Below are 13,292 nucleotides of genomic sequence, written 5' to 3'. Positions count from 1 at the left end.
AAATTGATTCCAAGCTTTAAAAGAGTTAATTTAGTACAATTGACGGAAGAAAGTTGTTCATACTATATATGATTTAATAGTTTCAAAAGAAACTTATTAAGTTTCAAATACATTGAAAAAAAATAATGATAAAACAATGAAATTGGGAAGAACCTCATTATGATCTCAAATTAGTTAAATTTATGTTTATAGTAATTCCTTGTATTAGTTTCAAGTGTGGCCACAATTATTTGTATTTTTAAAGTTTTTGGAGCTTCACCTTCTCAATCTATAAAATTGAAACGATACAGAGAAGATTAACACGACTCTTGCACAAAAATGACACTCACAAATCAAGAAATAATCTAAATTTTACAATAATATCTTATAGCCTAGTGATTTCATACGACTTGAAACTTGAAAGAGTAAGACAAAAAGAAATGATCAAAAACATAGTTGAGTTATCTTGATTTTTTTTAAATTTTATACTTAAATTATTAAGTATGTGAGGTTTTTCAAAATACATCTTAATTATCAACTGTTCACATTTTTTATTTGAACATGTAATATTTCAAATAGAAAAAGTGAACAATTAATAATAATGAAGTATTTTAATGGTGAGGATCTAAATAAAAAATTTGCACGACTAATGCTATGATAGAGTTACTAAAATCTTGATAACATTTATATAAAGTGTTTTATAAATATATATTTATTATTATCGCTAAATACAATATAGCATGAATTATATTATTAGCGTTAAATAATGTGCGCTAAATTATTATTTATTGTAGTAATATCTCAGTGTTACAATCATTACCCTGTGTGAAGCTTACGGTTTCAAATTTGCAATTAACAATTTTTCAAAAATTATGGAATCAACAACATTCTTTAAATAAATAAAATTAAATTGATCATACTAAACAAAAATACCAATATAATTACTAATATATAACAGAGTACAAGTATATAAATCAAATAAGTTAAAAACATTTAAACAAACAAAGCTTCAAACGCCTCAACGTCTTCAATGGAAGCAATCTTTTCTTTTGTTCCTTCCAATTGTTCCTTCCACATTAAGAGTTGATTCAAATTTTGACATTGTTCAATATCTATACCCTCCACCCAATTGCGGAGACTATTTCTCTTCGGAGTTGAAGATGATTTCAATCCCGAAGTTTCACCATAAATAACAATATCAGAATTAGAATCACGAGAATTCATGTCTGACATTAATAATTCCATACATCTGCTACTAGAAAAATGTTTTTTTATAGCATAATCAACGTCTCCACAAGTATAAGGCCTTCCTGTGGGTGACAATACAATTGAAGCAACACGAGAATCCGTCATGGATTCAAATTCTTTAGCTTTTTTAAAAAGTCCTTTCCGTCTTTTCGAGAATGTAACCATTCTAGAAGTTTCCTTTATAATTTTCTCGATCTCTATTTTCTTCTTCCCTGTGCCCATTCTCCTAAATTTCCTCTGTGTTTCTTTTTCTTCTTTCGGGTTCTTCTTCAACAAGTATATTTTGCTTTGAAATTAAAAATTTGGAGTAAATATATTTATTTTTTATAGGAGACATTGAAAATCAGATACCTTTTAGGTAAGGATTTCTAAAACTATATGAATTGGTAGTTTCCTGTTGAAATTATTTTTCTTTTCCATAATTGATTTCCTTATTTTTCTGTCTCTATATATAAAAAAATGAATTAACTTCTCCAGCGCCTTTTATATTTTTTTTCCTAATTTGTTTATTTACCATTCTCAAACAAGGAACGTTGACTGAATTTTGATGTATATACGAAAAAACTAGTTTGAAAACTAAACTATCCCTAAAATTTCTTCCTTGCATATATAGCTAGTCATGTATTTCCCCACATTCAGCATATCAACAATTATGACTATCCAACTAAGGGCGGAGCCAAGTAGGGCCGAGGACTTGAACCCCCTTTTTGTTTCTTCATATTTTGTACCCTTCAGTAAAAATCTTAGCTCAAACACCATATTCAAAAACTTACAAGCATATGAGAAGTGATAAAAAACAATTCTTTACAAATAAAAATTCACATCAGAAACAGACTGAACCACAAGAAGAAGAAAAAAAGCAAGATTTTGAAGACCCAGAAAGAAAGAATCATACTTGAGCACCAGATAGTACTGAGGCATTCGATAAAGCAATGCTAGGCTTCTCTGCTACCTGCAAATTCCCCAAATACTTAATCAATAACCATTAACGAACCAAAAAAAATATTTTTTTGAGCTTTTGATGAATTTATGAGTACAAATTAAGCAAAGGGGTGATAATTTCTCTTACCATGATAACTTTTGGAGCCATTTTTGCTGAAAATTTCTCCAACTTTGGAGCTTAACACCTGACCTGTGCGCCAAAGGGTCCTTAATAATCTAAGTTTCCCGAGTTATTAATGTGTATTTTTAAATTTATTTGTAAAGATATTTATGATATAAAATTAAAATTAAAATCAAAATCAAAATCAAAATCAAATCAATTATATCAAAAAGAAATAAGAAAGCATAATTAAAGTAATGATATTAATGAGGAGATTAGTGAAAGAGATTTCTCTTTACCTGGTGAGTTTTTCCTATTTTATCCTTTAATTATGATTAAAAAGCATAATAAATCAAATTAAATCTAATTATTTAAATTTTAAATAACATGTATCATTCATTTAAATATATGCAATTGAAAAAATAGTGAGGATATGTAATGAAGATGAGTCAAATCTCTAAAATTTGGTAAATGAGTTTCCTTACTTTATAATGTTTCCTTAAATATTTACTCAGTATTTAATTTTAATAGATATATAGTACTATAATTAAAAAATTTAAATAAAATTAAAATTAAAATCAAAATCAAATCAATTATATCAAAAAGAAATAAGAAAGCATAATTAAAGTAATGATATTAATGAGAGATTAGTGAAAGAAATTTCTCTTTACCTAATTTATCCTAACTAGTGAATTGTCCGCGCTTCACGCAGTGTAAAAAATATATTTAAATTTATTATACCCTCTATTTCATGAAAATAAAATAACATTTAAACAATATGTATTTGAGTTGATTAGTAAATGTGAATTACTTAGAAGATATATTATGAAATATATAGTGTATGATTATTTTTATTATGTGTACCTCTAGTTCCTTTCTTAATTGTTTGCTATAAAATCTATGTGAGCGAGAAATATGTGAATGAACTTACGTCCTTACATCTGCATAAGCATCTTTCTTATAAATTTTAAAAAAATACAAATGGGCTCTACAAACTTGAATTCGAATTATTCGAACTTCAATATAGATATCGAACAAAAAAAACACATTAAATACAAAATGAAAACCAAAAAAGGGTAATAATCAAGACAACATTACCAATAAAATAAAATAAAAATATCATTTTTCTTTTGCCTATAAAAGGTACTACATCATTCTTCCATAAACTAATTTTATACAAATTATAAACATCAATGAATTTACCATATAAATTTTGTATGATAGCAAAATGAATTTATTCATCAAATTATTCAAGAATTACAAATATAAATATTTTTATTTATAATTTCTTGTTCTATAAATAATACACATAGTATTAATAAATTTGTGAAGTATAATGTCTTCAAATTTTAGTTTTTAAATCTTTACTAATATTTTTTAAATCATATCTTTCATTTATTTTGTTATATAATACTATATAAAAAGTATTTATCAATTCTGTGAAGTATATTTGTGAAAATTTAGTTATATTTGTATGCATCCAATCGAATTTTATTTTGTATGAATTTTATATAACATGAAATAAATTAAAAAGGAAATAGAATAAAAAGGAATTAATACAATCAAATTCTCAAAATGTGGTAGTCCTTTTTTTTCCTTAATGCCATTCTTTTTCATTTTAGTTTCTTTTTCCTTTTTCTTAACACGTTAATTTTGCGCTTTTCTTATTTACAACCTGTATTTCCAAAGTTTTCTCTCAAAACTGAAGTCATTTTCTTTATTTTTCTCCTTATAATGAATTAAAATTAAAATACCACCACTATTTTTGTTTGTTTTTGAATAATATCTCCTACCATTTAAATAATTTATTATTATTCTCTATAAATTTAGGGAGACTATATATGGAACATAATAAGACTTATATATGGAACAAAATATAAATTTAGGGAAGGAACATATTAAGAATTATATATATGGAACAAAATAAATAAATTATTCTTTGTATATTAAACTTTAATTTTGGCAATATTATATATATGGAGCCTTTTTTTTTCTTCTTTTATTTAATATCTCTACTTTTCTCATCACTCTTGGTTTCTTTTCATTTTTCTCTCTCTCCTTCACAACTCTACATATTTTCTTTTTGTCTCTTCCTAATTTTATGTAAAACTCCTCAATATTAATATTTTCATAAAGTATTATCGTTTTTTTGTCATACAAATTCAAAGAATTTTAATGAGAATAGGAATAGAACATAAGAAGAAAAATCAACATTCATACAAGAGTTTGAGTTGAAAATTCTACTTATATAATTAACTGTTCGTAGATTCAGGCTAAAACTTCTTCAAAAGTTTCAATTCTTGTTTCTTTTCTTCTTCTTGCTTCACTCACCAATGTCAATCAAATTTTAAACGCTTAGCAGAAGCTTGATGATTGCTTTTGTTATATTACATGAATGATATCTTGAAAGGTGATCAAGGAAGAGTTATTTATGTAATATAATGTATTGTTGATCCAACATTTCTACAAGAACACAAGATAATAGTAATGTTCATGCTTTGAGGTTACAAAATAATCTTGAATTGTTATGGTCTTCTTCCTTGGACTCATTCTTTGTTGTTTATTTATTTCTGCATATTGATTCATGAAAAAATTGAGATAGTAAATGTATATTGTATTCTGTTTATATATTTGTCTTCAAATTTTAATGGCGTAAAAATCTTTCAAATTCTACAATTAAGTAATGTAGAATTATGTTGTAACTGAAAGAAAAATAAAGTCTTTTATTATAAATGCTAAGAATTAATCTTAACATTCATTTTTTTTGTGGAGGTTTTAAATCAATTTAAAACGGTCTTGACATTTGATCACAATAATGCTGTCTTTTTAATGATGAATTAAGAGAGGTCATAAAAATCAATTGTGGTTACTATGTAGGCTTGATTATACATTTATTGTATTAGATTATGTATAAAAGTGAAATTAAAAATGCTAAAAAAGAAGAAGAAAATAGATAAATAGAAATGATGGTCCATTGAGACATGTCAAGTTAGTTTGGCCTATATATATGTATATAGATGTCCCGTAAAATTCCATTTATGTTAAAAAAGTTAGTGGTTAAACCAGCAAAAATTATTTTTCTTCACCCACTCTATATACTCTGATGACGTCGAGATCTGTTCTCCGTTGCCAGATCTGTAGCCACCACCGCCACCGACGGTGGTGGTGGTTGGAGTGACAGGGCAATTACACGGCGGTGGTGAAGAAAAAGAAAAAAGAATAAGGCGGCGCCAGAGAGGAGCAGCACCGGTAGATATACTACCACTCCTTTCAATTTCGACGATAGCAGAGCCATGAGAGTGGTGAGATTTTTCTGCGTTTCAGTATTTGTACACTCTGTTTATCAGATTATACATTTCACTCTCTTTTTCCGATATCAATGTTTATATGGTTGAATAAAATTTCACAATTCATTAATATTAGGAGTAACTTATTTTTATGGGAGATTTGAGGAAATTTTTTTTACTATTAATGATCATTGGTGAAGTATTTTTAATACATCATAAATAATATAATATATTTTATTATGAATGGTGATTATTTTTGTCATCGTAATTATATTATTTTTCTTTTCTTCTTCTTAAAGAAATGTTTAACTATATGGATAATATTATGAAATATATGATACTCCCTCGGTCCCGTGACTTACTTTTTTTTTTAGTCAATCTAAAAAAGAATGACATATTTCTATATTAAGTAATAATTTAACTATAAAATGTCTATTTTACCCTTAATGAAATGATTTACAGCCACACAAATTTCTATCATTCATTTTGGACCACAAGTTTTAAAAGTGTTCCTTACTTTCTTAAACTTTGTGTTGAGTCAAACTACCTCACATAAAATGAGATGGGGGAGTAGTTTGTATGGAGGGTGTTTGGATTGACTTAAAAGTTGATCAAATCTACTTTTAAATTAGTTTTTAACTTTTGGAGTGTTTGACAAATATATATTAAAAAAATTAAAATAAGTTTAAAATGATTTAAAATAAGTCAAAAATCAAATGTAGGTCTCCCCTACTTTTTATATTTTGATTTAAAAGTCATTTCAGTTTAACTTTTTTAATTTTGACTTAAAAGCTACCCTAATTTTTTTAAGTCAATCCAAATAGACTCTTAATTGCAAGTTTTAAAAGAATTAATATATGGAAAAATAACTTGAATATGTACCTTTCAATAAATAATTATTAATTTTAACAATATTTTTTATTTATTACTATTTATAGCAATATATATTAGTATTATGATAAATCTGCAATATGTATTAAAAGTGAATTATGTATGCGAAATATTTGTATTATAATTGTTTTAAAATATATTATGATTGTTTGGTAAGAAGTTGACACATTGTATTATAAGTGTATTAAATGTGTGATAAATATATTATTCATCAATAAAATTTGTAATATGTGTTTTATAAATTGTTCTTTGTAATATGTCTTAAAATTGTATTATAAATGTATTAAAAGTAATCAAGTGAAAAAGAAAATGACATTGCTATAAATGGTACTAAATATTTTCTTAATATAGTATATTTATGTAAATTTTCCTTAATTTATTACTACAATTGAAGGAAGAAAATTATTCATATTAGAAATGATTTAATAGTTTCAAAAGAAACTTATTAAGAGTTCATTAAGTATTTGACAAATTCTTAAAATTGATTTTTAAATGAAAGTAGAAGTTGTTTTTCTGCTCGGGAAGAAATTTTAAAAAAAAACCAGAAGCAGAAATAGAAAATTAATTTTTTTTAAGGCAAAAATATCCCTTACATATGTACATATTTATCAATATATATCTTATTAATTAATTAACATATCTCATAAGTATGGTTGATTTTTATTCAAGAATTGTAATTTTTTATTTTTATTTATTTATGTTTTATATTATTATTATATATTACTTTATGTATTATTTATATATTATATTGTTGTGTGAAGCTTACATTTCCAATTTTTTTTCATTAAAATCAACAAAAATAAATTGATTATACTAAAAAAATTATAATTAATACATCATCACCAAAAGATAATACAGAACGACTCAACAACTTCAATGGAAACAATCTTTTATCTTGTTCCTTCCAATTGTTGCTTCAACATTAAGATTCAAATTTTGATATTGTTCAATATCTATACTCTCCACCCAACAACAGATTCCTCTTCGAGATTGACGATGATTTCCGCCATAAACAATAATATCAGAATCAGAGTCAGAATCAGAAGAATGAGAATGTAGTCCTAAAGTTAATAATTTTATACATCTAGTACTAGAAAAATATCTTTTTATAGCGGAATGAACGTCTCCACAAGTATAAGGCCTTTCGGTTAGTGAAAAACAACTAAGGGAAGGGGTGGCCCAGTGGTTTGAGCTTGGGACTTCCATGTTGGAGGTCTCAAGTTCGAAACCCCTTGCCTTCGTGGTTTGCCTTCTGGGTCGAGTTCGTCGCACCAGGTTTGCCTAGTGCGGGTTACCTCTCCTATGCGGTTTGCGAGCTATTGCATAGGAGCGGGGGTTTTACCCTGTGCGCACCCAAAGAGTAGCGCGGCTGCGGATTTCCCTTGTCATGAAAAAAAAAAAAAAACCAAGGCAACACGAAAACCCGTCATAAATACAAATTCTTTAGCTTCTTTTGAAAAGGTTTTCTATCTTTTTGAGAATGTGACTGTTCTATAAGTTTTCTTTGTGATTTTCTCGATCTCTATGTAATATTTTAGATATGAAAAATATTCCCAAATGTTTCCATTCCTCTAGAAAAGTGGAAACTAAAGTCACTATGAATTTTATTTTTATTTTTACCCATCTGTTTTTTTATTTAAAAATAGAAATATTTTGTTTATCTTTTTAATACATATATATGTATTTTGCCCTCAAACAATAAAATTAGTGGCCTAGGGGTTAAGACAGCCCTTTCAACACACATGGGTTAATTTTTTAAAATATACGTCAGACATATAACACATTTCTTTGAAAAGTGAACTACTTAAGAGTGAGATTGATTGATAAAAACAAATGATTTTCAGAAACAAAACATCAATTTTAAAACTACAATAACGAAATAGTTAATTTATAGAATTCACTCAATGCTCATTTATATGATAAATCTAAATAATTAAAACATACAATGGAAAAAACTTATCATAATCTCCTTTCGATTCTGAACTGCATTTTAACAATAGTACAATCTGATTATTTTTTAAATATGCTCATGCTCTATTTTTAGACCACTTATTCTATTGAAACATGCTAGATAAACAAAGCTTGAAATGATTCAGAATCTGTGGAAACAATCTTCTTTCTGATTCCTTCCAATTGCTCCTTCAACATTAATAGTTGATTCAAATTTTGACATCCTTCTACATCTATATCCTCCACCCAACTGCGGAGACTATTCCCCTTTGGGGCTGATGATAATTTTGACCCCGAAGATTCGCCAAAAACATCAGAAGAGGAATGATGAGAATTCATCACCGGTGTTGACATTTCTGGGCGAATACATCTAGGAAAATGCCTTTTTATAACAGAGTTGACATCTCCGTAAGTATAAGGCCTGTCAAAAGGTGAAAAAACAATAGAGGTAACATGAGAACTTGTCAAGGATTCAAGTTCTTCAGCTTTTCTGAAAAGTCCTTTCCTTCTTTTCGAAAATGCCACCATTCTAGCAGTTTTCTTTGTGATTTTTTTGATCTCTATCTTCTTCTTCCCTGTTCCCATTCTCCTTATTTCGTTTTGTTCTTCAAGAAGTAAGATTTGTTTTGAAATTTGGGATGCTTCTAAGGTTTGGTGGAAATGTTAATTTATAGAGAGAGATTGAAAATCAGATATCTATTGAATTTTTTTTTTTTCTATATTTCGTTTCCAAAATTCTATGGGCATATATGGAATGTAATTAAATCTTGAGAAGAAAATCATTTATTTTATATCCAAGTTTAACTTGTGAATTGTGATTATATAGTAATTCAAATTTGGAAGTAAGCAATATACCAAAAGGATCTCAAATTAGTTTATGTTTAAAAAATATGAGAAAATATGGATAATGCTTTATTTTTGTTTATAAATATATTTCATTTTATTTAAATGGTCCTTATGTTTAATAAAAGATGTATTTTTTGTTTTTTATATATTTCACCTTATTGAAATTGTTTTAGCGTATAACTAATTAAAGGTGTTCATTTTGGTCATTTAGCCTAAATCTATAGATTTATAAAATAAAATTTAGAAGTGTTAATTTTTACTGTGAACTCCATGTGACTAACAAAATTCACAATTGTTGTCTTGTTTGTTAACTACTAAGAAAAACTTCATGAAATCTAACATCATTGTCTCTAATTTTCGAATAAAATTTACTATTTTCTCTTTCTCAAAATTTACGTATGACATTTATAAGTAAGTTATAATTTTGGTTTATTTTAGTTGGGGAAGGACCCAATATACCCCTCAACTTTGCCATTTAGAGCTGATATACCCTCGTTATAATTAAAAGTGGCTCATATATACCCTCCCCATTATACAATTGGCTCGCATATACCCTTACCATTACAAAAGGAGCTCAGATTCATAATTAGAAAAATTAGTTTTAAATTTATTTTTTTTACTTTAAATCAAAAAAAAAATCATGTAGAAGTATATATATGATCCTTCTAACAAAGTTCAAGATATATTTTAATCTTTTTCATCCACAAATTTTTTTTTACTTCTTTGATTATCATTATTCTAGTTTCTTATTCTTTTTTATTCCATTCTTTAGTGTAAAGAAAAAATTTAAAACTAATTTTTTTTTTTGCGGCTATATTATAATTTAGTTTTTGTGTTTGTGAAAATACATTTAAAATGAGCATCTATAATAAATTTACAAGAAAATTAGTGAAACATAAATAAATTTTACCATTAAAATAATAAATTTAAATTAGTAGTTGAAACAAAAAAAGAAAAAAATATACGTGCGAGGAGGATCAAATATGCCCATATGAAAAAAAAAATGAAAAAAATGCCATATGGATTATATTTTTTTCAAAAAAATTATTAAAAGATTAATTAAAATTAATTATTTCACTTCCATTAGAGGAAAAAAAATAAATGAGAGCTATTTGTATAACAACATGGATATATATGAACTATTTTCATAACAAAAAATATATATGCTCTAAATAACAAAGTTAAGGAGCATATCAGAGCATTTTTCCTTTTAATTTAAGTTGGTAGAGGTCCAACACCTATAAACATTCATTGTAAAGCAGTGATATTTTTTCGTTATAAACTTGTTACACAAAAGTGTGAAATGATGTTTTAATGACTTCAAATGGATTTCAAAATAAGATTTATTTTTGAGAAAAAAAAACTAATTAGTCATCTTAATTTTGATCCTTTTTTATGTACTACTAAACAGAAAACATGTTTATGTTTGAATGAATACTTTTCTTCATATTACACCAGAATGGGAAACTTCTTACCCTTGAAACTTGAAAGTTTGAAAGTTAATTAAATATCTATTTTTATTAAATTAAAATGTATATATTTAAATTTTCAATCAATATTATATATATGAAAAATCTTTTTGGCTAGAAGTTTTGGCCAGAATGGTAAAATAACATATTTCACACTATGTTATTTTATCTTTTTGAAGATTTTTATATACTCTTTTAAATTTAATACATTTTAATTAAAAAATAAAAAAAAAGATCAGTTTATTTTAAAATAAAAAACATATTATAGACTTTATAAATTTTTGGCCAAATTCTGGCCAAATTTTCTGGTCATTTAGCATATATATATATATATATATATATATATATATATATATTGGAAGGGTTGAAATCTTTAATTGTTATTTTCTTTTATTTTTTTACCTTACAAAAAATATTGTTATTATCTTTTTTTCTAATTCCATAAAATTATACTTAAAATAATATGGAAAGTATAAAATAATAATTTATAAACGTAAAATAAAATTCTTATATGAAATTTAACCAGACTTATAAGATATGTCAATTAATTAATAAGAGATTTAATGATATATATATATATATATGAAAGAGAAATTTTAGTTTTGAGAAAAATAATTTTTTGTTTTTGCTTCTGCTTTTTTTAAGAAGAAGAAATTTTTAGTTTTTTCCCCAACAATAGAAAAATTACTTCTGCTTTTAATTAAAAACAGTTTTATTGATTTACCAAACACAAATTTTTTCAACAAAAATGTATTTTTCTCAAATAAGTGCTTCTAGCCTCTCATTTGGAAAATTCTCCATTGCTATCAGCATTAAAATAATTCACTTTAGGACATGTCAATTGAGTGTCAATAAAAATTATACCATAAATAATTAAGCTAGTTTTATTTGTGAAAAATCTATAAAAAATCAATTTGAATTAAATAACATATTTTACTTTTTCTTAATTTAACTAAATACTTTCTAGAAACCAAATCATTTTAGGAAATTACTTGTAATTAGAAAAATCGTTTACTTTTTTGATACAATCCTCAAAAAGAAAGTTAATTAAATTATTAGTAAATAAATAGAAATGAGAAGACACATCTCCTCACTTAAGGCGGTAAGAAGTTGTGTGATTTGAATCAATATAGTATTGATAAATGAAAAAAACTTATTTTTTCATTTAAAATGGTGATGAATTATACATAAATAAATTTAAAAATTCTAAAAAAAAAGACAAATGAAAAGATACATCTTTTCGTTTAAGATGGTACTAATAAGTTATACATAAATAAATTAGAAAAATATTACAAAAAAGGTAGATTCTTCGTGATGGATGAATGAAACTGGATTAAAAAAAAAGATAATTAGTATGGTAAAATGAAATAAGACATGAAAACTAATTAACACATATGTTACTAATTTTGTCAAGAGGCTTCGTCCCTTAACCCGTAGCGAATTCATACAAGACAACAACATGTTATTTGTTAATTGATTGCTAATATATTTTTTACCATAAATAATTAAGTTGATTTGACTAGTGAAAAATATATAACATCCCATTTAAATTAAACAACATAATTTACTTTTTTTCTTAATTTAACCAAATAGTTTCTAGATACCAAATTATTTTAGGATATTACTTATGATTAGAAAAAAGGGATAATGGTCTAAAAAATATCTCAACTTTGGTCGGATTTGTTGTTGCGATACTAAACTTTTATAAGGACCTATTACCTCCATAGACTATTTAATATTGTATTTTTTACCTCCTGAACTATTGAATATTGTATTTTAAAGGTATGTATGTGCCCACGTGGACACATTACTATTTATAATTTTGCATTATTTTTTATGTTCACGTAGGCAAGTATATATGTTTAAAATACGGTATTAAATAGTCTAGGGAGGTAATAGGTCTTCATGAAAGTTTAGTATCACAACAGCAAATCCGACCAAAATTGGGTATTTTTCAGACCCTTCTCCCTAGGAAAAACAATAATACTCAACTATTACTTTCCAATGTTTCCATGTACAACCCTTAAAAAATAAAGTTAATTAAATCAACAGTAAACAAATATAAATGAAAAAAAACACGTCTCTTCATCTAAGAATCAAGATGTCATATGATTTAAATTAATAGAAAATAGACAAATAAAAAGACATGTTTTCTCGTTTAAAATAATGAATTGATGATATATTATAGAGAAAAGGGTAAAAAATACTCTCAACTTTAATTTATGGACAAATTACTTAACTACACTCCTTTATTTACCTTAATATCCATTTATCCCTATTTATTTCAAAATTTTCAAAAATCCCTTATTTTACCTATGTATCCTGCATGTATTCCGTGCACAACGCTATGTATCCCGCTATGTGGAATGTATCAAACACAATGTATCCCGTGCACAACGTGTAATGACTTGAAAAGTTGACTTTGGTCAACCTTTTTGGAAGACGTGCTCAGATGAAAATTCTGACAGCTAGGTTAGCTTCGGAAAATCGATTTTGGTCTGGAACGACCCTTTGTTCACTTCCCGAGACTTTAGATAGCAGTTGTGGATCTAGCTCAAAACGATACTGGGTGTGGGATCC

General features: G+C 25.9%; 2 protein-coding genes and 1 non-coding gene across 3 annotated transcripts; 1 reads left to right on the top strand and 2 right to left on the bottom strand.

The window, feature by feature from the left end:
* Positions 1-248: 248 nt before the first annotated feature.
* On the top strand, positions 249-354 carry LOC125853986 (U6 spliceosomal RNA). Its single transcript, XR_007445286.1, has one exon. It is a non-coding gene; the product is annotated as a U6 spliceosomal RNA (small nuclear RNA).
* Positions 355-972: 618 nt separating this feature from the next.
* Positions 973-1,785, bottom strand: LOC125853379 (MADS-box transcription factor 23-like). Its single transcript, XM_049533062.1, has one exon. It carries the CDS (start codon positions 1,447-1,449, stop codon positions 973-975), a length of 477 nt encoding a protein of 158 aa, XP_049389019.1. The 5' UTR covers positions 1,450-1,785.
* A 6,729-nt stretch (positions 1,786-8,514) lies between these two features.
* Positions 8,515-8,982, bottom strand: LOC125853384 (agamous-like MADS-box protein AGL61). Its single transcript, XM_049533067.1, has one exon. It carries the CDS (start codon positions 8,980-8,982, stop codon positions 8,515-8,517), a length of 468 nt encoding a protein of 155 aa, XP_049389024.1.
* Positions 8,983-13,292: the final 4,310 nt, after the last annotated feature.

This window comes from Solanum stenotomum, chromosome 1 (assembly GCF_019186545.1).
Source record: "Solanum stenotomum isolate F172 chromosome 1, ASM1918654v1, whole genome shotgun sequence".
NCBI lineage: Eukaryota > Viridiplantae > Streptophyta > Magnoliopsida > Solanales > Solanaceae > Solanum > Solanum stenotomum.
This window is presented reverse-complemented; position numbering and strand designations above follow the sequence as displayed.

Coding starts and splice junctions, on each gene's coding strand:
- LOC125853384 (XM_049533067.1), bottom strand. CDS start 8,982: ATGGGAACAGGGAAGAAGAAGATAGAGATCAAAAAAATCACAAAGAAA.
- LOC125853379 (XM_049533062.1), bottom strand. CDS start 1,449: ATGGGCACAGGGAAGAAGAAAATAGAGATCGAGAAAATTATAAAGGAA.